The sequence below is a fragment of the Limulus polyphemus genome, unplaced genomic scaffold (genome assembly GCF_000517525.1).
Source record: "Limulus polyphemus unplaced genomic scaffold, Limulus_polyphemus-2.1.2 Scaffold4922, whole genome shotgun sequence".
In the NCBI taxonomy this organism is placed as follows: Eukaryota; Metazoa; Arthropoda; class Merostomata; order Xiphosura; family Limulidae; genus Limulus; species Limulus polyphemus.
Genome location: NW_013670532.1, coordinates 44,936 through 72,895, shown reverse-complemented (window position 1 = coordinate 72,895; position 27,960 = coordinate 44,936). Strand labels below are relative to the sequence as shown.

General features: G+C 33.3%; 1 protein-coding gene across 1 annotated transcript in view; it reads right to left on the bottom strand.

Moving 5' to 3' along the window:
• Positions 1–13,630: 13,630 nt before the first annotated feature.
• The window catches only part of LOC106471867 (protein lin-9 homolog), a 53,820-nt gene continuing 39,490 nt past the window's right edge, over positions 13,631–27,960 (bottom strand). Inside the window, exons 10-15 of the mRNA XM_013932491.2 lie at positions 24,825–24,926; positions 23,251–23,331; positions 22,211–22,336; positions 16,385–16,567; positions 15,283–15,377; positions 13,631–14,610 (exon numbers count right to left, since the gene is read on the bottom strand). Of these exons, the coding sequence (XP_013787945.1) occupies positions 14,508–14,610; positions 15,283–15,377; positions 16,385–16,567; positions 22,211–22,336; positions 23,251–23,331; positions 24,825–24,926 (690 nt within the window). The 3' untranslated portion in view covers positions 13,631–14,507. The remainder of the gene's footprint in view (positions 14,611–15,282; positions 15,378–16,384; positions 16,568–22,210; positions 22,337–23,250; positions 23,332–24,824; positions 24,927–27,960) is intronic.

Here is a 27,960-nt window from a genome sequence, read left to right as displayed (position 1 = left end):
CAACTTCGAATAGCGATCTACTCCAAGTTTTGAAGCAAGTGTGGGCGAAAATCCCACAATCTAAATTTGACGAGATGATTCTCACAATGCCCCAAAGGATCAATGAACTCTACGAAGCGAAAGGAAGATCTACTAGATATTAATTAAATTATAAATATATCAATTCATGTGAATATGACTGAAAATTTTCATTTTTTCTGAAAAGGTGGTGTCTATTTACTTGTGGCCAGCTGTGTACGCTTTAAACTTTCTCTTACTAAGAGTGTCTGTATAAGAAACATCACCAGGGAACAGCAGAACAAGAAATATTTCTTAAAAAGAATGTCAGTAGAAGAATCATCGCCAGGGAACAGTAGAACAAGAAATGTTTCTTAAAAGAATTTCAGTAGAAGAATCATCCCCAGGAAACAGCAGAACAAGAAATATTTCTTAAAAAGAATGTCAGTAGAAGAATCATCGCCAGGGAACAGCAGAACAAGAAATATTTCTCCAAAAGAGTGTCAATAGAAGAATCATCCCCAGGGAACAGCAGAACAAGAAATATTTCTGCAAAAGAATGTCAGTAGAAGAATCATCACCAGAGAACAGCAGAACAATAAATATTTCTACAAAAGAATGTCAGTAGAAGAATCATTTTATGGAAACGACAGAATAATAAGAACTGTCTCTTCATAGAAATGTCTATTGAATAATCAACGCCTGTAAGCAACAGAACAAGAAATGTCTCTTGGAAGAAACAAACGCCTGGAAGCAACAAAAAAGTTTAATTTTGCTTTAATGATTTAAAAGAGTTCACATTAAGCTTGAATATGCAATAGGTGAGACAGATACCTACTGTTTTAGCATTGTATCACATCTCATTCTTATGTTACATCATTATAAAAACAAGTTTATGTGTTCAACCTAGAAAGTCTCTGGTTGGAAGAATTATCGACTCAACGCACGAGTTTTCCTTGTGATAATTAAAATACAAGGGTACGCATACCAAACTGAAAGGTATTTCACTGATCAAGACACATTAGAATTAAATGCGCTAAGATATATATATTTTCAATAAACATTAACAAGACGATTTGATGTTAATCACACACATCAATTGACATTATTTTCCTTGTTTTTCAGAGAGCAATTTTGTGTTGCAAGAAGCACTTCATTCACATTATAGATGGAACATTTGATTTGTGGAAGCATTTTTACTCGTGTAACAGAGAAGGCTTGTGACACACCTCATTTGCTTGTTAGGGGCCTGCGAAATCATTCTCTAAATTGTTTGTGGTTTAATAGCTTGTAGGTCGATAGATAACTTTGTCGAATAGGTTATTATTATTGTTTGTTTTAAAGAGCAAATGCACACATACGTCTGCCTGCGCTGTGCTTATACTGCAGGAGCTTGAATCCATAATCTTTAGAGTTATGAGTCCTCAAGATTGCCGTTGTTCCACCGGTGGCGTTAAGCCAGCACACACAAGGAAACGTGTTTGGAAAAACATTGTTTCTTAGTGTATAGTTGCTGTTTCGGTGTTTCCAGAAACGAGGAAACGTGTTCGAAGATAGATCTGGTTTCTACTTTGAAAAACATTTTCCGTGTAGCCAATAAAGAGAGGCTCTGATAGAATGTCTTGGAATCCTGCTATAGTTAATATGTTTATTGAAAAGTACGCTGACGGACCGTGTCTTTTTCATGTAAAAAACACGAATTGCTACAATGGAAACCCTAAAAAAAGAAAGCATACAAATTACGAATACTTAATTGATCATTAAACGTAGGTCATTGAAAAGATTATAATAGTCTCTGCTCTCTTGGTGATTTAGGATCAACACAACTCTGTTTCTGCTCTTCTTCCTTCTTTTGCGAAGTTTTAATGCAATTATAAGTGCAGCATCGCTCAGTACAATAGAACTTTCATCTGCCTTCAAGCGTGTGGCAGGAATGATCTCGTGCCATTTGAAAATGATTCCTGACAATTTGATGCTTTTGGAAACATTTTTCTGTGAACGTGTTTCCTCGTGTATGCTGACCTTTAGGTTTAGTTAAAAAATATTCAATTTTAAATTTTAATTATTTTTGTCTCCATTACATACCTAACTCTAGCGGTACTTTAAACGGACCATGAAAATTCAGAAGTTTACCTTAGGCTGTGAATCATGGAGATATAAATGACGTACAAACGCTCAGAAAACATGTAGTAGTTTTTAATATGGCGAAAGATGTGAATGTCCGTATATCTGCGAATGAAAACGGTGTGATAAATGTTTTAACTCCAGGAAATTCACACAACTGCTATGGGGAAGATTAGAAAACCACATTTGCATATCTTTTATAAAGTGGGTTCAGCTCCTTTATGAAGCCAATTATACGGGCGCGGGTACACCAGAGCTAGCACGTGACGAAGAACGCTCGTGATATTTCCACTCAGAGTTAATTGCTGCATTTTTGGAAATTAATGGAGGCCACTACACCATATATATATATATATATGCAATCAGCATAGTACAGTATTAAATTAAACAAGGTCTGTTCACAAAGTCTGTCTAGTTAGATGTGTATGGGTACTGAATGCATCTGTTTGTACACAGATGTTTATAGAAAACAAATTTTAAGAGGGTAACTACATCAGTGTGTTATCTTTGGTTTCGTTATAATATTATTACTTCATACATAAACCAACAAAGAAGATAACGGCTGTGTCAATTCTCTATATAATCAAACTGAATATATTAAAGGTACAGAGATTCGGTAACTATACTCCACAGATGTTTACCTAACTGTTACACAGTCCGATACTTATAGGTGGAGAAAGGATACGCTACTCGATTTAACCTCAAAATGGAAGTATTTCTTCGGTTTCACTACCAGAACATTCTATCAAACTGTTCCTACGTCAATACAGTGCGTTGTTTTTGTCTGATCCTGGACAAAACCTCCTCCGTCGTCGTTTGACAGGTTTCTGTGAGGTGAACTTTAATTTTAACTTTTCGACACCATGTTCTTAAACTATAAGTTTCAACTACAATCGTACAAATCAATGCTCACGGTCATAGCGGCCAAGGAAAAAGTAAGCACGAGCACTCCAAAATATGCAGCCACTACCAAGTCTTTTTACACAACATGATTGTGTACAAAATCGGCCCATCTGGCACTCACCCATTGTAACAGCTACACTTTAGATATTGGAGACTGTAAACCATCAAGACATTAGTAGTTAGCGCAAAAAAAAAGAAACGAATCCTTGGAACCATTGCTGAGATATAGCCTAGCCAAATCTGACCATATTTTTTCGTGTTTTTTTCCTTCGTTTTCACACACCGAATTTGTTTTTATGGCGCACATGTTTAGTTTTCAAATCTAACCCATCATCTCAATATTTGTTCGATTGCTATGAAATTAATATCACTATTTCCTTTATCTCAACTCTACGAGTTGTGTTTATGGCTGCAATAATATGTTTTGTGGCCTACAGGGCTGGTTTTTTCTAAAACAAAATCTAGGTTTTAAACTTTTCAGGGATGAAGAATACTTTCTTGTGTACCATAACTCCTTGTCAAAATTTAAATCGCCTGTGCCAGTGGATAGAATTCAGACTAGCTTCCTGTGTAAACACGCGAGTTTTAATTTTTAATAGTTTGTTAACAGCCATTACTTTTTGTCCAATATAATAGATTTGTTTGTAAGTTTAATTCCTATGTTTATTTTCCATATACATAAACCTATGTATTCACGTGCACTGTAGCTCGTGCTACCTATATAACCATAGCACTTGCTTGTATTCCATTAATATTTACTATTCACTATGTAAGGGTATGTGTTTACTGTCCAGAATATATTCACACGTACCTACTAATATAAAAGCTTTGTAAGTGGTTTAGGCCAGAATTGTCCAAGTTTTGACTGATACTCACTACTGAGGTGTGGTATTAACTTGTTGTGTTTGCTTAGTGCTAACATTAGCAAGGATTTTTTGTCATTAGATACATGTATAACAAAGGTATATGTATTTCACAAAAACATATGATATCTAAACCAAAAACAACTTAGATGTATAAAAAACAAACAGCGGCCATGAAAAAAAAAATATTTGTTTTACAAACAGTGGCTAAAATAATTGATATCAGAATGTAGTCAAAGCAATCAATATTATTGGATATATAGTTTAAAGTAGCTTGCGAAAATATTCAAACTATATACTTGATTTAGAATTATTTTGTTATCATGTTTGTTGATTTTATTAATGATAGTTCAAATATTACATTCTAGCGCCGCTCGCGAAATTTGCCGAAAATTGGAGGCCTTAGTGAATAACATATAAATATAGGCGACCAAATGAACGGAAATTAAGTAGAAAGAAAAGTGAAGAGAAAAGTCAAGTGCAACTCAGTCAGAAAATTAGTTAGCGAAATAAAACGTGAAGTTAGCCAGCGTGTGAGTGATTAGCCGTAACGGGCGATTTTTTAAAGTGAGTTTCACAGTCTAATAGAGGTAAGGATAATAATTTGTCTTGTCAAAGGGCATTATAAAATAACTGAACCCGTCTGTGTGGACTTTGACGAAAAGGAGACGATTATTTAAAGTTCGAGATACAACTGTGGTAACCCACGGGATAACGTAAGTGATAAGAGTATAGAAAAATAATTCGTCTTGTCAATTGGATTCTAAACTAATTGAATCAGCCTGAGTGGTCTTTTGACAAGAAAGAGAACTATTTAGATTTTTCGATACAAATATGATATAGTGTAAATAATTTTTGTACATACGTTTGAATTGTTTTGAATATATTATTTTAAAACAAGTGGATTGTGTGCTGTCCGTTTATTGTTCGAATTTATCGCCAACAAGTCACAGTCACCTACTGTAGAAGAATACCAGCCCCATATACATAAAATCCTGACAGCAATAAGAGCTTAAAATGCAGGAATGTTTCATGAGATCACACGAATTCGAGCCCGGCTAGCCAGAATTATACAACAGGGCCAACTTAGTGTGATTTTTTCCGAGTAATGCTTGTGTTTCTCCAACTGTTTGTTTTCCTTTTGTTGCAATAATTGATCGAGATATTATTAATTGTAAAAGATCAGGTGGAAGGGATCATACTGTGTGGGGGTTCAGTATGATCTCCTGATCTACTCACTTTATAGAATATCTATGAATGCTATTGTCGAAGAGCAATGTTATACACATATACGACCTGGGTAATGTCCTATTATTATAAAACTTATTTTAAGTATATCTACTTTTTTAACCTCTCTCCTCTCGCTACATGAAATGTCTTTAAAAAATCTATATCATTATTCAATCTATTATGAATACAAATCATCTAGTCAAGTGGTTATTTCTGGCTGGAGTTCCTAATTTATTACACCCTAGGTACAGAAAAACGTCTAAGATACCTACTTCACTAAGAAAAAACATAAAGCACAGTGAATAGCTGCAAACTTAGGAGGAATTTAAGAATAGTCTTAATGTTCACAGCAATAATCACAAGAGAAAGTTGGGAACCCAGTTTCCCATTGAAGAAGAAAGGTCCACCCTTCGAAAGCACTCGGGTTATAGGGTTTTTATCATTTCGTATCCAGACTTATTGAACATACGTGTTTTGCTGACATCATGAACACAAGAAAAAGTTGTTTCTGTAAGCGTTCGGATGAGAACAAGATAATTTAAATTGTGACTTCAATTTTTATTGAATTCCTGTAGAAGAATATATGAAATATATTTTTGTGACATTCAAATACATGAACTCTAAACACGAGACTTTTTCTTTTTCACATTAGAAATAACAGTGAAAAATATGAGCATGCCACCTAAAAATGAGATTAATTTGATTTTCTTACAGTTTATAACATTTTAGTAGTTCAGTACTTGTTACATTAAAATATTCAAATAAAAGGCCTCAGAATAAACCCTATAAGCAATAATCAGTGATAAAAATCTATTATATTCTGACGTTACATTCACATGTTATTTTACTGCTATATTTATCGGGAAAACTAAACAATGAAACGAGAAAACACTACATATATTGGATCGTCCAAAAACCAGAAATGTGACCCCATATAAGCACAAAGTTGGTTGAAAGTAAAAAACATGGGACATATCACTTTTATAATCATTATTGTATATTCTAAACGTACATATACGAATTGTCAAAACTTTCCACAGGTAAATATGTGTTACTAGATTATATCTGTACTACAATTCAGCCATGCTAAAATTTTCAAAAGTTGGTTGAGATTTGCCAATAACAAGTCAGGGTAAAGGCAGGTTAAATGAATTTCTAGAACAGTTGAAAATATATTTTACAGAAAAAAAAATATATTGAAAGGGAGAATAATAAATCTATTGACAATAAATTATTTGTTATTCTTTGAAAGCTTTAGTATTCTGTAAATTGTTTGCATTAACACAGAAATTGTCATCCCGACACTAAAAAAGTGGGACTTTTCACAGTAAATTTACACAGCCTTTCGTATCTCTACAGATAATGATTTCTATAATAAAAAAGTGAATTATATTAAATATGTAGCAATAAAGGATACGAACACTTTTCACTAATACACATTTTACAAAATTGCTTGCAAAATTCATATATCTAATAGTACTACACTTTCAATAGTAAGAGAGAAGGAATTAAAAGAATTATATTTAAGGTTGTTCAAATGAGTGGTATTTTTCCCGATAATCTGTCAAATATGGGATAAAAGTGGAATTTACAAAATAGATTGTTATTGTTTGGAGTTTTTTGGCGCAAAGCAACTAAGTTATCTGCGCCAAACAACCGGTAAAAACAATGAAAGTAAAATTGTCGTAAAATGTAAAAATAAATTGAGCTAAAACTAAATTATGTACAAAATTCAGATAAAAAATTGAAATAGAATTAAAGAGGCCAATTGTTCTTGAAAAATTTAACATGCAATCAAGTTGGACAGTGTCACCATTGCCAATGACACCGTCCAACGTCAGGGGTAAACTTGTAGAAAAGAGATATCCAAAATGGTGCCGCCGCTCACGATCGTAACGACAGTAAAATGTGAGGTATTGTGACTTCAGTGTCATAAAGGCTACACATTGGTTGGTCAGTACCAGGTAAAAGAAAACGATGAGTTAAAAACTGTGACCAATGCGTAGCCTTGCCAGGACAACTTCCTCCTTCCGATCCTTAAGGAAACAAGACAGCGACAGAGCAACAGAAGGTTTGACCTGGAAAAGCTTGTTATTAGTTGCTCAACCTGAGTCGACTGCCAACTGGCGAGAAGCGCGCCTTGAATACAAGACCGTAGTCCACGTATAGGACAGGCACGGCCGTGACGGCGCCAAAGCAGACGTGCTTAGCTGCGGTATCAGCGAGCTCGTTCCCGAGAATGCCGACATGGCCAGGTATCCAGAAAAACTGGATGGAAACAGAAGAGAGAGAAAAATGGGCCAGTACTTGTTGAATATCGACGAGAACAGGGTGAGAACTAACGTTAAACGAATCCAGGGCCAGTAGAGAGCTAAGAGAATCAGTGTAAATAGTTAAATCGCTGTACTGCATAGCTGCTACATGAGCCAAGGAAGCATACAACTCGGAAGTGAACACAGAAACTGTAGAGGGGATCCTGCCAGCAACTACCGAGCCACAGCAAACTATGGCAGTGCCTAGAGAGTCACCGGATTTCGAACCATCAGTGAGATGGAACTTGGGATTGGTGTGCAGACCCTGTTGTTGGCCAAAATGCATGCAAATGGTTTTAGAAAAAGAAAATGTAAAACTGTTTGCCGTGGTCCACTTCAAAAAGTGATTGAGGACTGTTTGAAGCTGCTGCTCAATACACCTAATGTTCGATGACCAACACGAGATGTGGAAGTCGTAGGCATAGAGACCGTTTGCAACAGTAGGAGAAAGTTGTGTAGTGATAGCATTAATTTTGATACTAAAAAGTGTAACACACAAAACACAGCCCTAAGGACTCCAAGTTCCTGTGGAAAAGAACAGGAAAGAGTCAAACCCACAAGGACTTGGAATAGCCTGGCCATTGGAGAGCAAGATGGAAAGGGGATGGAAGGCATACCATACATTGACCTTCCGAATCTTGTCCCACATTACTTTGGAACTGGTGGTAGAAGAGATGCTAGTTGTAAATTTGGTATTGACATTTGACCTGCCGAGTATGGGCACAGGCCCACTGGAAAGCAATGCAGTTCGAAAGAGTGGGATGCCTGTGAAAGGTATCCCAGGTCCATTTTTGAGCCTTCTGTGTCTCCAGGCAAACCGTGGAAAACGTGTGAAGGTCTTAGGAATAGAGTGAGCAGTTGCCTGGATTATACAGTCAGTCACTGCTACCACACAGTCGTCGATTGTTGGCAGACTGATGATGGCAGGATCAAGTTCCAAGAGAACAGTGTGACATTCGGGTTGGGTGGCATCAACCATGGGCAATCTCTCCCTCAAAATGATAGGAAAATGATCACTGCCCCGTGGGTCACTGTCAACCCTCCAGGAAAAGCAGGAGAAAAGTGAAGGGGACAGATCAATGGCAGTAAAAGACTGACTAGGTGCATGAAAATATATATAAGAACCAGTATTGAAGAGAGGAAGGTTGTGATCCATGAGCATACACTCTACAGAACGACCCCTCCCATCAATATCAGCAACACTACAGAGGGGATTGTGTCCATTAAAGTATCCCAGGAGTAAAAAAGGAGATGGCAACTGTTCAATGAAAGCATCAAGGTCTGATTGATCATAAGTCTCTCTAGGAGACAGGTAAAGAGAACAAACAATGATGGTACAACCCAAGGAAACACGGATGGCTATGGCCTCCAAGGGTGTATCAAGTGACATAGACAAGGTGGGCAAGTGTTGGTCGACCAGCAGTGTCATCCCTCCATGCACTCATCCATCACATATTCTGTCATTCCAGTATAAAGAAAACTGCCAAAAGATAACTGTATCAGCAGGTTTCACAAATGTTTCCTGTAAGGAAAGACACATGGGATGATAGGAATTGATCAAGGCGGCCATTTTTACGTAGGTGGAAGAGAACATGGCAAAGAACCCTTCTGTTTAGGACCATGCCATTTTTCTTTACTAGGAGGTCTATCGACCTTCATGGATCCTGACCTTGGTCGAGTGAGCAGACCTCTGTAATAAGACTTAAATTCCAGCGAATGAGGGCATGAGCAAATGATTGTTCTGTATTTCGGGGTCAAATAAGGTGGACCCAAGCAGACACTGGAGGCTGGGGCCATAGGAGGTGGACCCAGGCAGTCACTGGAAGTAACGGTGGGAACAGAGACAGGAGTAGATGTGGACTTATCGACTCGATTATCCATTGAGGTCAAAAGACTCTTCACATGATGTGAAAAAGACTCTAACGGAGGCACAGAAAGGTCCATTTGCACTCCCACTATAGCAGTGGAGCATAGTGCAGTGGCATATGTCCGAGATGGAGTAGGAGACAATAACTTCCGAGCCTCATTATAAGTAATGTTAACAGTCTTTAAACGTTGTACCTCTTTCTCCTCCACCCATTTAGGGCAAGATCTATAGTAAGAGGGGTGGGAACCACTACAATGAACACAGTGAGGGTCTAGTTCACACTCGTAGGCATCGTGGTCCTTGCCACCACAAAGAGCACACATCACAGAACCACGACAGAATGCCTTTGAATGACTAAACCGCTGACACTGGAAACATCTGAGAGGGTTGAGAATATATGGCCGTACCTTACAGTTCAAATAACCTGCCTCGACAGCAGTGATATAAATGTCAAAATGAGAACATTGGTAGGCAGCATAATTCCGTCTTTACGAGTGGAGATACGTCATACTGCAGAAATTCCTTGGCTGGAAAAACCAGCGAGAATCTCCGACTCAGGGATGTTCTTCAAATTCCTCTAAATAATACCTCTTTGTGAGGAATTCAAAGTTGCATGGGGGGAACCTCAATGGCCTTCGAATTCAAGAGGAGTTCATTGTGTTTTGGTGTAGATGTTTCCACCAAGATGTCCCCAGAATGTAGCTTCCTTACTGATTTTGGAGAGCCAGCAAGCCCCTCTAATACCTTCTGAATGAAAAAGGGAGACATTTGCCCTAAAGGTTTATCTGACAATGAATGCAATATCAGAAAACGAGGTACAGGAGCAAGATGAGGTGAAGATTGATTATCAGTGTCTTCAAGATCTTTAACCAATGAGTGGAGTTTTACTGTTTTATTTTTATTTGGATTTGGGGGATCCATAAAGAGAAAGATTCAGTGCCCACTGACCCCCCTCACCATGGGGTCCTACGAGGGGCGGCACTATATTGCAAAACAAGGACACTGCAGCAATGCCAGGGTTTTGTGAGCACTATACCCAAACACCAACATCAGACACAATATCCACAACACCCATTGAGATCGCCCAACACTGATACTCAGTTGACCCTAGCCAAACAGGACCAGCTGATTGCCCTAGGGGGCTATCCGTCTACAGGAATTCGAGGCCAAAGTGGTGTGTTGCAGTGCCCCATACACCACTCAACCACCAAAATCCTTTCCTCCTCTTCACGGGTCGCCAAGCACGTGGGTGGATGTACAAATCCCAGAGGAGAAAATACAGAACCTTCCCTGGGAGGTCCCCTCACCACATTCAGGAATCTACTTCGAGAGGTTATAAGTTAGATCGCAAATGTAATTGTGTTCATGTGGGTCAAAGAAAAAATCTCGGTTGAATGAACATAACCTAGTAGTTAAAAAAATTTATTATAGCAGAACACGTAGTTAATACTAATAGTTATATACTATTGGATGAACATAATTATTTTTCATTTAAATAACTATATTGAAGTTAATGTAAGGATTTGTTATTAAATACAAAGCTACACAATATGAGATGTGCCCACCACGGGCATCGTAACCCGATTTTTAGCCTTCAGATTTACCCCTGTGTAGGAAATAAATCAAATTTAGTTAAATTAGTTTTTGATAATTACTTTTTTGCCATATTAACGACTGTTGTAACTTTCCAAGTCTTATTTCTATTGAAATTTTTAGAGGTTTATGGTGTTCCCTTTCCGGCTTGAACAGAAAATTTATGTTATTTATTATTTCCTGTAGTCACCACTAAGTGTTTAAGTGTCAGTGGTTAGTTAACGTTGGAGTGATAGTGTTAAACATACCATATGGTATATTTTTTCTTTGTTTTTAACATTGTTATATTTTCATGTATATTTTGTATTATCATAAAAATCAGCTTTTGGTTGTACTGTAGGTAAGTTAGTGCTATTAACTCGTCAGGGTTTAATAAACATTGACACGTCATCATCATAAGTCCGTCACAGATGTCATTCTTCTCTAACGTTAGTTAACAGAAATGTGGGAACAAATATCACACTGGGGTGCTGAAAACGTGGGTTGGTTGTATATTTTATTTTAATGTGTTTTTAATATGTATATACATAATAGTCATAATTTTGTTCATTTCATATTCGAATGCACAGACCACACCAAGCGAATGTTATAAGGAATAAAATGTAGCAGTAGAAACTGAAAACACGAGTCAAAAATTTAATAATAATAATAAAAATTTTACGAAAATGCGGGCAGCACCAACACATCTTCCTCGGCATGTGCCGTAACCCCAGCTACCGCGTTCTTATTAGACAGTGGGAGTGGCTTAATGTTTCATTGGTTAAAAAAGACGTATTAGGGAGAATTGGAGAAAAAACAGGCACGTTATACTAGCTTATGTTTCTTCAAAAAAAGAAATGTACTTCTATAACACTAGCTAAAAGTTAGTGTTTCTGTGTTCTCTACCTAAGGCAACGTTTCCCAAAGTGTGTGGCACGCCCCCTCCCTCCAGGGGGACGCGAACGACGAGGGTAGAGTCAATAGTGCTTAATTAAGCATTTTGATATATTTTTAACTAATGAAAATAATAAGTAACTATTACAACATATATAGCATTTTAATGCCCGTCCATGTATTACGTCTCGTCACTTAACTCACAAATACCACATTTATTAAAGGGGAGGCATGGATGACAAAAGTTTGGAAAATGCTGATGTAAGATATACTATATTATTTATTATTCTCATTAATAGTATTGATTAGACTACTTAACATATCGAATATTATTACTTTTAATTTTATTATTGTTATACTTTTATTACAAATTGTTTGCGTTGTTAGCTTACTATATGTATTTGGAACCGATCTTCTAAGATGGCCGAACATTGCGAGATATTATTGGGATTACGGTCGTCAAACAACTGATTCTAATCTTTGTAAATAGAAACGTAAGTAAAGTATATCTTATTGCTATGTAGATTTACGGGTTGATTTTTAGTTTAACTACAAGGACATAGCTTGCTGAGATCGGAAATTAATATCAATTAAATATAAAATTCAAATAAAATGAAGGTCCAGACTATTCAATGCTTCAATTTTATTTGGAATATATTTGTTAACAAGTAGTTTCAGCGATCTTACCTTTATATGTTCTTTTAATGATCCTACTTTTGTAAGCTGGTTTATAGACCTTACATTTGTATGATGTTCTAAGGATATTAGTTTGACGACCTGTTACATAAATGTGGTTTATGACGTCAGACACGAGATTTTATCACATAATTTTTAACAGTGACGTTGTTTCACGTGATTTTTTAAACATATTTATCTCGTTGTCTCACAACTCACACTCAGCTTGATGATGTCTAAATTACTGATAGCTGAAACAGCAACATATCAAACTCTGAGCATTTTGTTTTAATAAACTGTTATTGATTTATTGGTGTTTTTTCCATTTTATTTCTTAAATTGAAGATAACACAAATAAGAAGTATATTCAACTAATCAGATTAATTTTGATAATAGATATGTATTAAGATACTCAACATAAAACAATTTACTATTGTTACCAAAAGATGAAGTTGCTGTGAATTAGATGTTTCTCTGAAAAAAAACACTAAAATATTAAAATTCAATGACAAGCTTTGCCTTTTATGAATGTAAAACGATTCAAATCTTACTAAAATTAATCTAGACTGATAACAGTGTGATTGTTCTAGACAAGAATTATTTGCTTGTTTGTTGAATTTTGCACAAAGCTACATAAGGAATATCTCCACCAGCTGTCCTTAATTTTGAAATGATAGAATAAGGGGGAAGCAGTTGTCAACACCACTCATCTTCAATTCTTGTCAGATCAATAGGTGGGATTTTTCTGTTACTTGTAATATACACCTGTCCCCTAAGTACAGAGTGCACTTTATGGTAATGGGATATGAACAACAGCACCATAGTCTGGCAGCTAACCACAGGGTCTCCTTCAGCCAATTATTAAACAATAAGAACTTCTCTAAGTTTCTTTCTTTAACTCCATAATACCTATAACGTTGATAGTACACTTATGGTCTTGTATTACAGAAACAAAAGAAGAGAGTTTATTATGTACAATTTTTCAGTCTGATAAATAGCTCACTGCCTGTAGTTACAGTATCTTGTAGAAACAACATATAAAATGTTTCAAATTTCAATCACTTGAGCTTTTATTATTATAAAGAAGGCTCTCAATCACTTCAAAAGCATGGGTTATAATAAATCTCTCTTTCTCAATACTTATTACAAAAATGTATGTGTGCTGTATGAACTACATAATTCCTGTGTGGTTGTATACTTTAAATACTTTAGTGCTTCTTCTCAATATCAGCACCTTTCAACCATTATGTTACAAATGAAACATTTCACATAAGGTTACTTAAGGTTTAGGATAATCCCATGTGACACGTTTATATATATTTTGGGCAGCTCAAAGTACATATAGTGAAATTAAAACAATTCAGAGCAATATTCTTGAAGCTCTGGTCAGAAGTTAGTTTAATATTCTTGAATGTTACTTTATGAAGATAGGTTTAAAATCAAATTCTAACTTAAAGAATAAACAACATGAATAAAAACTCAAATTATAGAAATATATTATGCAACTTCAGATACACATTAAAAAAAATTTAATTTACTTTGAATACCTTAGGGACATTTTATACAAATTTACAAAAAAATTAACTTGTAGTAAAGGTTCTACTTATTTCATTTAAACAGCAAAATGCATTGAATTCTCAATAGAAATTAAAATAATCCTGTTTGCATTATACAACAGAACTCCTAATAATTATGATACAAAAATCAAAAAGATATAACACACATTTGTATTGCTAATTCATTTTATCTAGAAGCAATTCTAAAATAAAAATGCTTTACACGTTAATTCCACAAATATGTTTAAAACAACACATAACAAAAATCAAGTTTCATATTTTTAAAATATGTATAATTTATATCAAAGTGAAAAACGATTTATTGTGTCACGAGATTCCCTCAAAAATGTAACGTCTATAAAGTTTTCAATGCTAAAAATTTTAACTTTTTGTGCTCATATTACATTCTACATTCTATATTATTCTTTTATGAAGTTAAAAATGACCAAATAAATAATACTTAAAATCAAAAATTCTTTCCATTAAAAGAAACTCGTTGATATCTATTATCTTCTCAAACAGGAATATTGTGGTTTGCAAATGCATGTAAGTTACCCATCTGACTCAAACCTTCTTGGATATGATTGATGTGAATTTCCACCTCGTTCTGGAATACACTAGAGAATTAAAATTAACATATTGTAAAATTTCAGAGGAAAATACAACAACTATTAAGAGCAATAGCAGTAGGACATTAAAAATGCCCATTGCTAATGAACATTTAATACCACAAAATCAAAGTTGTTTTTTTTTTCAATTACAATAACCTTTGGCTTTTAAGGAAGCATTTAAAATACTAATAACTGAAATGTAAAGATATTTTTCTTTAAGAAATAAAATCACACTAACTTGCCTTAGAAAATATACATCTGAAAAGGGTGTTTCATAAGATTTAATTAAACATTTTTGTAAGTCATAATTTTAAGAAAACTAATCCCAAAATATGTTTCATAAAAAAAGCTATATTTGATTAGTTTTTCTCTTATATTTATGTTTTATTCTTTTTCTCCCCATTTAGCTTTTAAGACCACATGGTGAGTAAACTCAAGTCTATCTGACTAAGGTTGTGAACATACAAGGCTGGCACAAAAGACATTTTGGTATAAATGCATAAAAGACGTGAAAGAATCCAATCTACTGCTTTTACATTTGGTAAAAGTGCATAAAAACATATGTGGAACATACTTTTCAAATATAAAACAAAAAAACAACAACACAATCATAGATAATGTTGCAAAGTGACCTTGAAACAGAGTAAATTTGATTTAATCTTAAGAATATGTTAGTACCTAATGTTCTGTGGTTCGATACCAGTTTGTATTTCTGATAATGAGTCTGAAAGTGACTTCAATTCAAAAGAATTCAGATCATTTTCAGCAAGATTCTGAAACAAAAAAATTCAGAAATTTATACAGTATAAATACAGTAAATATATATATATACACACACACACACTGATATACTTTATAATAATGAATACAAGTTAGTGATATCTTGACTGATTGAATAATGTATTCCAGTCATGAAATTAACCACCAACAATACATACTAATATGCTCTATCATAAACATTAAATTTTACACAGATACATGTACTATTTGGCTGAAGACTATGTTGCTAAACTAGCAAATAAATGACGTGAAAAGTAAATTTCTTTATAATTCTTTCTTATATGCCTGATTAATAAAATAAAGAAAATATTTCTATGATGCAATTTTAAAATAAAATGGCAAAATGGAAATTAATGAACCGTGTCATTTACATGATAACAAACCTAAAAACACATTTGAAATATGTTTGATCTTACAAAAGAATATACTAACAAAATATGGAAAGCTTCAAAAATAAATAGCATTTGACAATAACATAAAACTTGGAAAGGATTATGAAGCAAATTTGAGAAAACCTCAAAGCTTGTAAAATTAGCATAATCTCAGAATATGTAGTAAAAGTTGAAAAATTGTCATTGGACAAGAGTATACTAGGAGAAAATATGTAAATGTTTCTGAAGTAAAGGATATATAATCTGAATTTGAGGTAAGAAAAACTTAAACTTCTGAAAGAAGTATCATTTCATCACCAAACAAAAGAAAATGTGAAACTTCTAAAATACATGTTATTGAACCAGAATATATATTCAAGAAAGAAAATACTGAAAACAATTCTGAAATAAGTACCATCTGATCAAAAAATGAAGGCTTATGAAAGCTTCTGGAATTAGTTTTAAGTACCTTTTAAAACAAAGAAATCATTAGAAAATTTTGCTTAACTGTAAATGTTAAGAAAGTAGTTAAAATTTACCATGTTCAGGAATTCATGTAAGTGCTAACTAAGCATGTGGATACCATGATGTGCTAAGAAATGAAATATTTTAGTAATTACAGCACTTACTTTTACTTGCAACATTAAAGAGGTTAGATTGGCAACAAGGTCCAGTATTTTTTCATTCCTTACTAATTGGGTATTTTGTCCTGTGTTGTTCCACTTTTTCACAATATCTTTAGCTTCTTGTAAACATTTTTGTCTAACCATGTCTGGTTGAACTACAGGCTGAAGACCTTGTTCTGGGGCAATCTATTAATGAACAAAAGAATATAGATGTACTTTTAACTTTCAATACCTAATATCACAATTTTTTAAATAAACTGCTACTACTTATAATTTCTGGGCTATCCCTGTTGTCATGGGATATAATATTATATCTTTTAAAATGATAAATGCATCAACACAGTAAACGAACCTTTAAACACAGTAACTACATTAAATGTATATGTTCAAACTTAATATGCTTGCACAGTAACAGGACAAAAGAGAATGTTTAATATTTAGGAATCAAGAAACGAAAGAAGATGCATAAATGAAAAAACAGTTTTAAACTTACTTTGCAAAGGAACTTTGTTTTGAAGAAAAAAAAAAACCTGTTAGATTTTAGTTTAAAAAAATTGTGAGTACCTGTTAGATTAAATAATTTTATTACTGGTCTACCAACAAGACAAGCTCAATACCTTGTAAGTCAAATTTATAATTCACAAATTCCTCAAACAAATTTTATTTGATGCAGCTCTCTCTTTATTTTTGCACTTCTCCTTCCTTGTCTTCTTTCCCTTTTCTCCCCCAGGAGGTCCCATATTCTGCCAGCATTTGTCAGAGGCATTTCAGGACTGGCAATCTATCATTGATCTTTCCAATCTTTACCAATTTTTAGACATTTCTTGTTTCACCATGGAGTCATTTCTGTCTCTTTTGATGGGTGTTTTCTCCAGGTTTGTGGAGTACAAAGTTCGACATATCTGATGCTTACCTCCACATCCTCAGGCTCTTGTCAGTTTCTTTGATTTGTTCACAAGGATTGGATCTATCAATTCCAAGCTCTTCCTTTTGGCCTCTTTTTGGACCCATACATTTTTTGTGAAGTGGACAAAGTATTTGCCAGATGGATCCACTCCCAGGGGCTTTGGTTACATCATTACATGGACGACTGGCTTCTTCTAGTTTCATCATGGATAGTAGCCTTCTGCCACACTCAGTTTCTTCTCCAAGAAGCTGCACAAAAAATGAGCAGAATCATCATGATAAAAATTTGTATATGCATAGAAGCATTTATATGTGAAGTGTTTGTGACTTATAATTTGGATTTTTTGGGGAACTAAATTTGTCTTACTATAGCAATGTTCCAGTGCTCAACATTTTAGGCTAATAATTGCCTAAAAGTATTTTCATGCTCTAAAATATTTTATGAGGTGGTATTCTTTAATTTTTTACTTATTATTTTTTTGTTTATATGTTACATACCATCTGTCATTTAGTTGCAATGTCTCTTGAATTTTATTGTTTAGGTATGATGCCAACTCACACCCAATTAGAATTAATTATAACATTATTCTTATAGTAAGACAAAATGACGAACACTGGGTAGTGCTAAGTATCAAATTATCAGAAAACATCTATGTGTATAGAGAGTAGGAGTAATTTTCAGAGAAATACACAAATGGCCTGGGGAACCAATTAATTCTAATTTACATGTAAGGTACAAGGAGAGGGAAACCCAGCTTCTTTTGGATTATTTGATCACGTGATATGACATCCTAACCAAAAAGTTTAGATATGTGTAAGGAGAAAATGGCAAATAGATTGTGAGAAGGACAATCTATTTAGGACTTGTGGATTTTATGTGATACGTGTATGTTTTTATGACTTCAAAAGTTCAAAATTCTGAAAAGATAAATTAGTGGAAGTTTATCATGTTTGGCACTATCAATTTCAGAAATCACTTATTTTGAACTATTTGAGTTAGAAATTTGTGATGTACATGAATATAAAGAACAGGTTTGTGGTTAGTTTTATAGATTGATAAGTTTCATTTATGTAAGTAGGAAATTCAAATAGTTAGAAGAGAATATTTAAAAGTAGGATAGTAGTTTAATTATTATTTTTAATTACTGTCTCCAAGGTCATTGATAATAAAATTCCTTCTGATAAGACTTGTAGCACCCAAGGATCTGTGGTGAAATTCTTCCAATTGGGGACAAAATTGTACAGCCTGGCCCCCACAGGTCCTGTACCTAACGTACAGTTATCGAAACTGTGTATGTTGGATGAGTCAGGAGCAAAAAATATGATGACATAGCTCAGAAACTCAAGTAGAAAGAACTGGATAGGAGGTGGAAGGGAAACAGGAACAGAACTAGGGAAGATTGGTATAGACAAATATTAAGGGAGGATAAGGAAGAGTAGAGATGAGCTGACTCCAAACAAGACCCCAAGGACTCAGGGTCACTCCCAAATATGGACTGATGCAGAAAAAGGAGCTATGCATAATTCTCTTAACGATGAGAGGGGCAAGTGCAGAAGGGCATCTCTGCTCAACAAATCCCAACACCACAGGAGCCAAGTATGAAAGGAGAGAGCAGAGGAAGACAAACACAGACAACGATAAGGAACGACCATCCCCCGAAACCCCTTAGGGGAACAATGAATGTTCTTGGATGAAAGGTGAATGGTAGAGGTGGAATATCGGAGGTAGGTTAAGGATAAATGAAGGCAGTAATAAAGAGCATGTGAAAAATGAACTAAAGAATCCGGGTCCAAGCCCGAAACTTGGATTAAGGAATCCAACTGTTGAGAATTCAAAAAAGGATTCGATACCTGATAATAGGCATCTGAAGTGTGTGTGTGTGATGGACATGTTAATGACCAAGTGTAGAAAATCTGATGAAAGTCTAGGTGCACCAAATACATCTGCATGAGATTGCACAGCAAAGGAAGGGGGAGGGAAGAATTGGTTGAAAGTTGGAAGAATCATCAGTCTACATGAATGACTTCATTTCACACAGAATGAGTACCAAAACCTCCTCTGCTGATAACGGCACACCTGTGGTCACAGGTGGTTGATCTAATGTAGTAGTAGCACTTGAAGAAGTTGTAACAATAAACTGTGAATTCATAACTGAAATTTGAAATGGGTAAATAACTCAAGACAAAAGAAAAAAAAATTCCTAAAATAAAGATAGGAGGTTCTTATTTTATATTCTAGTTTGTCAATATAAATAATTTGAGTTCCTAACTCGTAAGAAACTATATACTTTGTATTTGGGTATCACAAACATCCCTAATTTGAACCAATGCTGCATTCAATATACCACATAACACACAAAAATTGATATTTAGGTGTGTTTTTTTAATATTTACTTTTAAATTAGGAAATTAACTAATGTATAATACTGAAATTTGAGTTATAATCTGCAGTTTGATACCAAATTTATTGACATAAACTATTAAAATAGTAGTTGAATAAACTTTTGAATGTGAGTCAACAAATGTGATGACATGGTCTTTGAGTGACCAATGTTGATAGGATTAAATTTGTTAATAGTCTGGAACATAGTGTTTTGTATTGAACTTTCAACTTTGGTAATCTCAAAGCTGTTCTGTATGAGTTGAAAAAGTATAGAAAAAAATTATCTCTTTTAGTTACAAACTTTGTACTCATTTCCTGCTTGCTATAGGTTGCTAAGCCTTATCCATTTTTGCACGTGGAGGATGTGAAACGAAATAGTTATTTAGATTATACATATATACATTTTGAAATAACCAATAAATTACTATATCAATACCATAGAATTCTACTATAATTTATCAAGCTTATTAACTAAGATGTATTGTAGTCTTAAAAAATATGAAATTTCGAGCTCACTAAAGTCTTAACATAGTACTTGGAATCTTGTATAAGAAGAAAAAGTTCTGTATCTGTATATTTCAAAATGACTGAGAAAGCCAATAGCCATTCTGAACTTTCGATTGGTTATTCACACGTCATAGACAGATGTAAGTGTACATAAGCAAGTGTTTCCAAAAATGGAAATAGGTGGGCAGGGCCACTGTTTGAGTCAGTAAATGTAGTTATATCTCAGCAAATAGAAAAATTTACTGTTCTATGTTATAAGAATTTATTTGTAATTAGTAACTTAGTAATTAGCCAAGACAGGTCACTTTGTAATGGCAAGTTTTATATTCTTGGATACAGTAACATGAATGCATGTGCACCGTGTCATTGCAACTTCTGTAATGTTAGCCAGGCATGGCTGAAAGGTCAATATAATAAAAATAATAAATATATATAAATGTATAATATTATGAGATTTAAGCTATTTAGACTAAACATTTGTGTTTTCATATTATAATCTGTAGTCATTCTAGAATGAAAAAAAGCATAAATTATATTTATTTCCTAATTTTTTATGGTGATTAAGAAGTTGATCAAATAGACTGAACCCGTACAGAGAATCTATAGTGAAAATAACAAACAAAATATAAAGTTTTTTTTCAAAAATACATTTAATAATTATCTGGAGGTGTATAAAAGTATTTTTAATCATAAATTTAAAATTACTTTGCCTGTTGGATTGTCAACATTCCAAAAGAAAAAAACATGAGAAAAATAATTAAAAAATCTGATATTTTGCATACGAAAGTCTTGTAATGTTCACTGATAATCTGCAAAATTTTGTGAAGATACGCTTACTAATTTAAAAGTTATTGCATGAAAACTATAACAAGCACAAAATGTTTACGAGATCAGTCCCTGAGCCTGTGCTGAAATAGTTAAGCAAAATTTGAAAACGCAAAGTGCAGTGAGCAATAAGTCTAAACATTTGAGTGGCAAATCGAGAAGTGGGGTAAGATACTATAATTCAGAGAGAGCTAGCTGCCTGAGGGGTGTGCTGTCCTCCTATTGGTTGAGGGTTGTCACATGATTATTTACATGCTATAGCACAGCTGAACTATATGAAACATGGTGGTGGTGGTGGGGGAGTATCAAGGCTATGATGAGTAAAAGTTTTGAGCATATAGAGGGCAGTATTAATGGAGAAAAGCTATTATGTGGGAAGAGGTAAGGTATTGTATTGGAAAACAATTTTTTTTTATTTACACACATTGTTTGAATATTATAAATTTAACAATAATATTCAGTAAATAAGGAGTTGAGTCATTGGAATCTTTGGCTGTTGCCTACTACACTCAATAAACTTAACTAAACTTGTCTGATTGCTTGTGAGAGAAGAAAAATGTCATAGCTTTTAATTAAATATAATTTAACACAAAAAAGTTTCAGGAACAAAAAACTATAAAAAAAGTTTGGTCTTGCAGATTTCCCATTAAATTCCTTTTCTCACAAAACCATAAATTGCTTCTCACATCACTTTAACACTGATGTAGTATTTTGTAATCTGTTTTATCTAATGGTATTTAAAATTTCACTTTTGCAATTTCGAAAGCAGAGGTTCATTAGCAGTTGTTGAGATCATATGCTTCGAGATCATAAGGGGTAGGAATGAGAGGTTGTACTAATAAAAACAGTGAAAGGAAAATCGCAGTAGAAACAAAGCATGGATAATTATATTCTCGAGCAATGATAGTTCTTAGCAATAACAAACCATTACTTTTGAATGGTAGAAAATTTCTAAAAATAGATAAATGTGTTATTGCAGGCAAGACATCTTGAAGTTGCACATAAATGTAAATATGAACCTTGGTTTTTCATTTCTCTTTGAGAATTAAACATCAGTTATACAATATTTCCGAGTGAAGAATTATTGAAACAGAATTAAAATTATTATTCTTTTTTAAGTTTTAAAATTATACACGCATGTGTGTGTGTGCTCTTGACACCTTAAAGGTGCTCAGTAGTCTTTATATAAAGCAACATATTAAGCATACCTCCAAACAGAACTGCTGAACTTCTAGTAGGTGTTCATTCAAATCCTTGTTCATCTTTTCAAATTCCAAAATTATTGATGCATATCTTTTCTGGAATTCTAAAGGAATAGGTTGTTGATACGAACACTAAAAACACCAATGTAAAAAAATAATTTGTTAGATTTCTCTGAATTTTCTCTGGTTTTATTTAACACTTTTTGAAGCAAAAAATATTTTTTCCTTTATTTTATATATATATATAAATTCATCACCTTTAAAAAAGATGATGTTCACTTATAAAATTTGATCCATTCCTTAGTTATAAAAAATAAATTCTTAAAACTTTTGTAATTGATAGAAAAAGAAAAAACTGCTGTGTAGGAATTCTGCCATGTTAAGTGTTCACTTTGTTTTTACACAGGCATTTAATCAAATTACTACACATGTATCCTGCTATATATAAACTGTAGTTAAACACAGTTTGTTGAAATCTTTGTACCCATATATAATTGTATAATTATTTATATTTTATAAAACTACACATGAAAATAATACAGCAACAATTATGTACACAACTTTGTAGGTAGACTAGTTGTGTAGTCTATCAGAACCAAAAATTAACATCTATATATATATATATATATATCTACATATATATTACTTTGTATTTAGACTAATTGTGTAGTCGCTCAAAACCAAAACTTACAAATATATATATATGTATATATTACTTTGGATTGGATGCAAATATTTAGTTTGAAAACTGTAAAGTAATGCTAGGGATTATGGTTACTTAACCCACTTATGAAGCTTTCTCTATACACACCCACACAAATTTGAAGAAGAAATGACAGTCAAAGTGATTTTAAAAAGTGCATATCAGGTAACTTTCAAATAGAGCAATAAAAACAAAACCATGAAACTGGACATCTTACTTAAAACACACATACATAAAGACAAACAATATAAAATGTTGTTCTTCTCTTCTATGAAACAAAGTAATATCAGAACTCAGCACAGCTCCAACATTCATAGATCCAAGCCATTTAACATAAACTTACCATTTTTTCGGCTTCTGTGTTCATCTTCTTTAATTCTGATATTTTTAGTTTCTTTAGAGAAAGAATTTTTGTGAGTCGCACCTAGAGAGAAAAAAAATATACAACCTTTTTTGGAAAATTCTAGGATTTCTTAGCTTTTCCTAGAGTTCTAATACAGAAGAATAACTGGCTTGTTATAAACAATACTTTGAAACAAGGTATTATTTTATGAAATTCTAGTCCCTGACAAAACAAAAAATCACCACAAGAACAAGTTCTTCACCATTTAAGCATTTATATGCAGTGAACAAATGAATGAATTGAATTACTTTTTGAAATAAAATGTTAATAACCTCCTTTCAAAATACAAGAAGATCAGTATCCATTCTATTTGACAGTAACCATACAAATAATCTAATAAACCACAATGTCAGACAGCTTATGTACAGAAGACAACAGACATAAAAGAGATTCTTAATGACATCTAAGGAAGAGTACCTATGGTAGATATGAATGACATATTCCTATTGGCTAAATAAAAATAAATAAAGACAGAGAAGTTTAAGCAAATGGGTGTTCCTAGTGACAAGTGAAAATAATTACAGTGGTTATACATTTAGTAAGAAAGAAAGAATAATACTTAATGTACACATGGTCCCTAGTAATAAATAAGAATAAATTATTAATGGTGGGCAGGCTAGTGAGAAATAACGAATACTAAGAGTGATAAATCAATCACAATATTTTTATAATAACAATGAAATAATATTATCAGTGCCTTGGTAGACATGAATAATGCAATCCTGATCCAACCTAAAGGATCTATTGACAATGGAAGACAGGAAAAGTGCATTCCTAATGATAATTAAAGAATACCAAGATAACAGACAGGGATAGTATGTGCCTGAGAACAGCTAACAAATACTAACACAATGAATAATTACACTGGTACACAAGCACAATACTTTTCTAATAACAATAAAAATATATTACAAACAGAAGAACCAGGTCAAAAGGATCTTGATAAAGGAACACTAACAATAAGTCTGAAACAATATATTTCCACTAGAGTATTGACAATGATAGAGTTAGGTATCATTCCTTGTGACAAATAAATATGAAACTGCATACTAGCATTATTAGGATAAGAGCCAATCATAGCTCAGTATGTAATTAGCAGACCCAGACTATCAGTTATGGTAGACTGAAGCCAGAAATTTTGTATATTTTTCATTTAAAAAACATTTCAAGACCCAGTGATAAACTAGCCAATGGGTGTCCTTACAAACTTCACATTTAGTGAGATAAAAAACATCTATTTCATCACACTGAACTCAAAATATTAAAGCATAAAAGGTAAAAAATTCTGCTTGTTCAGAAATTTCATTTGCCTATTTTATAAAAATACTATAAGAATTTGTAGCTGTTATCAACAACCTGCACTATGCACTAAATAAAAATAAAAGCCATGATGAAAGCAACATGTAGATTATAATTAAGAAATATGATATGACAAGATTTTAAAGGTTACAACACATTTAATAATGCTGGCACTTAAATACTTTCTGCATATACATGTACTAAATTTCACATACCATTAGCAACAAAAATTTCACAGGGAAGCCTCCAACTGTATCTCCTTCTTTTATCGAAAGCCCTGGTTTAATGGGAGAGCCAGCTAACAAAGGGTCATTGTCCTGCCAAAATAAAAACATTCTTTGTTGAATGATAAATGGAAGTTGAGTGAAATTGCACACCGTAATAAAGACTGCTACTATGACACTGTATATTACTTATAGATCCAGCACTTGATGAATAATTATCAGAATATTAATTTGAGTTAACATTTTCAAAATTTTATTAAAAGCTATGAACTAATACTGAATAGTACACGCTAAAGGTCTCAAAATTACAAGGTACTGTTTACTATAAAGAACTGGCAATATATAGTATAACTTCTTGAAAAATAATATAAAAATACAAACTCTAAAAATAATGAACCAACAAAAACAATAAAATAATTATTTAAGCAACATAAAATTATGTGAAAATCAATCTGAGGGTTAGAAAATTAGTTTAAGACCAAATTTATTAAACACTCAAAAAAAAGGTAAGTTTTCAAGATGAAATGGCATAGTCTTATAGGTAATGAAATAAATGAATAAATTATTAATCACACATGACAAAACACAAAAAATTTTAATACTTTTTTAATTCCACAGCACAGTGTTTCAGAGATTTTCTGAAACACTTATATTTATGGGTTCATTCTTGTGGTTTTGAATATTTTTTTGCTTATTCTGGATCTTTCTCTGTTTCCTCTTGCAGATGCTTAGTCTTTTTAGCCAGCATTCTCTTCTCATTCAATTCCACAATTTTTTATTCATGTGGTCTTTTCTTTGCTTGTTTTTTGCACTCTTGGGTTATGAAGTATTGTTTGTATTTGTTTGCCTAGCAGACTTGCACATTTGTTTGGGGTAATCTGTATGTTTCCTATTCTTCCAGCTGCTGTGACTAAATCTTGGATTAGCCTCTGAGAGATATATGTGACCTCCTTGTTAACCACAGTGAAATTTCAATTTACAAAAAAAAATCTTTCAACAGTAACCTGTTCACGTGAAAGTACCAGCATCAGTTTGATAATGAAACATAGTTCTAGATACTTTTCTTTCTTCTAGCTGTTCAGCAAAAAATTTATCAAGTAGTAATTTCCCAATGTGATGACTGTCATAATTAAGAAAGTAGCTATACTGGCTAGAGACTTCATCTTGCAAAAATGCTTGAATTGCCTTTGTACATCATCACACTTTCATTCAGGGAATCACTTTAACCCAACAAAGTATAACAACATTCCTTATAATTTCTTCTTACGTTCTTCTGGATTCTTTGCCATTTTAGATGGACTGAGGCAAGAAGCATGTCACACAAAACTGACTTTAATAGGATTCTTGTCCAATAACTTCTCCAGCAGATGAACAATGTACTTCCTTACCTCCATTTGGAATTCTAAAATATCTCTCTCTTGCTGACTTTCTTGGAAAACAAGACTTTTCACAAACCTGATTGATGAAAAGTCAACATTCACTTTAGAAACCTAAGTAAATCCTCATCTTTACTTCATACTTTGCAACTTTCAGGGTGTCAGAAAGTGGTTTGATAACATCACGTTTGATAATTCTGTTCATCACATTCTTTGTCATGTTTTCCAAGTCAGTAGACAAGAATAGTTTCATTGAATCATCTGTTTGGTAATTCTCCAAATAGCCAGACACATGGTATGCAACAAAGGTGAAAAAATGCAGCTTTGCAGGAAGGAACAGATTGTCACATCCTTCTTTGACTAAGGCAAATGTTTTGGACTTCGGGATGATGAAACTTCTGTCACTTTCAAGTTATCTCACTAAAATGATGCAGTACATCCAAGGCTCTTGTTGCCACAGGAACATTCTCTACCCACTGGTGGGCATAAAACTTTAGTGGGAATACAGATGTGCCTGTTATGGGCATAAAATAATCACATTGAGCAGGTATATCCTTAAAAAGTCTGTAAAAGGCCTGTAATGTACTTTCTAGGTCCTAACTGTGAAACTAAATACAACTCACATTGTATATATTATGTAAAGTACATAATCCAATGTCCACAAGCCCTCTATCTATAGCTTCAGACAAGACACTAGATGTGAAATCTCCATAGAACTTGTGACTGACATTTAGTCTCAGATGAGTTTGTACAATTGCTTTAGCTACAATTACTTGTTTAATGACTCATCAAATGGTAGGACATAACTTTAACTTTTACATAATTGATCCAAAAGGAGATGGAAACACGAGGCAAGACCATGATTAACCATGAATAATTTTTTCTCTCCACACAAGCATAAGAGCAAGCAACTGCACTATCAGGAAACATTAATTGGAAAAGTTTAGAATTATCCTCTCAATTTTTGTAGGAGTAGTTAGAGGTGATGCTTCTCAGTGTCCACAATATTTCAGCTTGCCATATATTGTTGTTTGTTGTCAATGATGCAATGACTTTTGTTTGGAAAGTAGACAGTCGATTCTTGAGGGTGGGTAAAAAAAGAGAACCGTTATATTTTAATAATTAAAATGTACATATTTAATGTTAATCCAAGAATAACATTTTCTATTTTTAATGTAGAAAGCATTGAGTGGATATAAAACATATGATCCACGCTTTTAAAAAATAATTCAAACTGTATTCTACACTCGGGTCTTGTTATATTACAACATTACTATATATGAGCCTTATTATTTTGTGAAAAAAAAAATTAGTTTTTCAGGTGGTTAAGAGGAATACTTTTAATCATTAGAAAGAGGTGAAGCTTTTATTTATTTGTTTTTCAAATTTGTGCTCTCATTTATTGTAACTTAACTGTATAAACCATCATTTATATAGGAATTACTTCTAACTAAAAGAACACAATTTAAAATCATATGCATAATCCTAGGCAGATGAATGATAATAAAATAGTTTTTTAATATCCAAAACAGTTCCTCAGACTCAAACCCTCAGTTATTATATTGTATATTAAGGAAGTTTTTTTTAACTTCTTTTCAAACTTAGCAAAACATAGGAGGAACGAAAAATGCTAGGTGACATGCCATAATAATAAATTACGACGATTTCTGTCAAGTGTACACTGTTATAAATACACTACTTATGAGTAACATTAAGAAAGATGACCAAGCAAAATATATTTTATAAAAAGA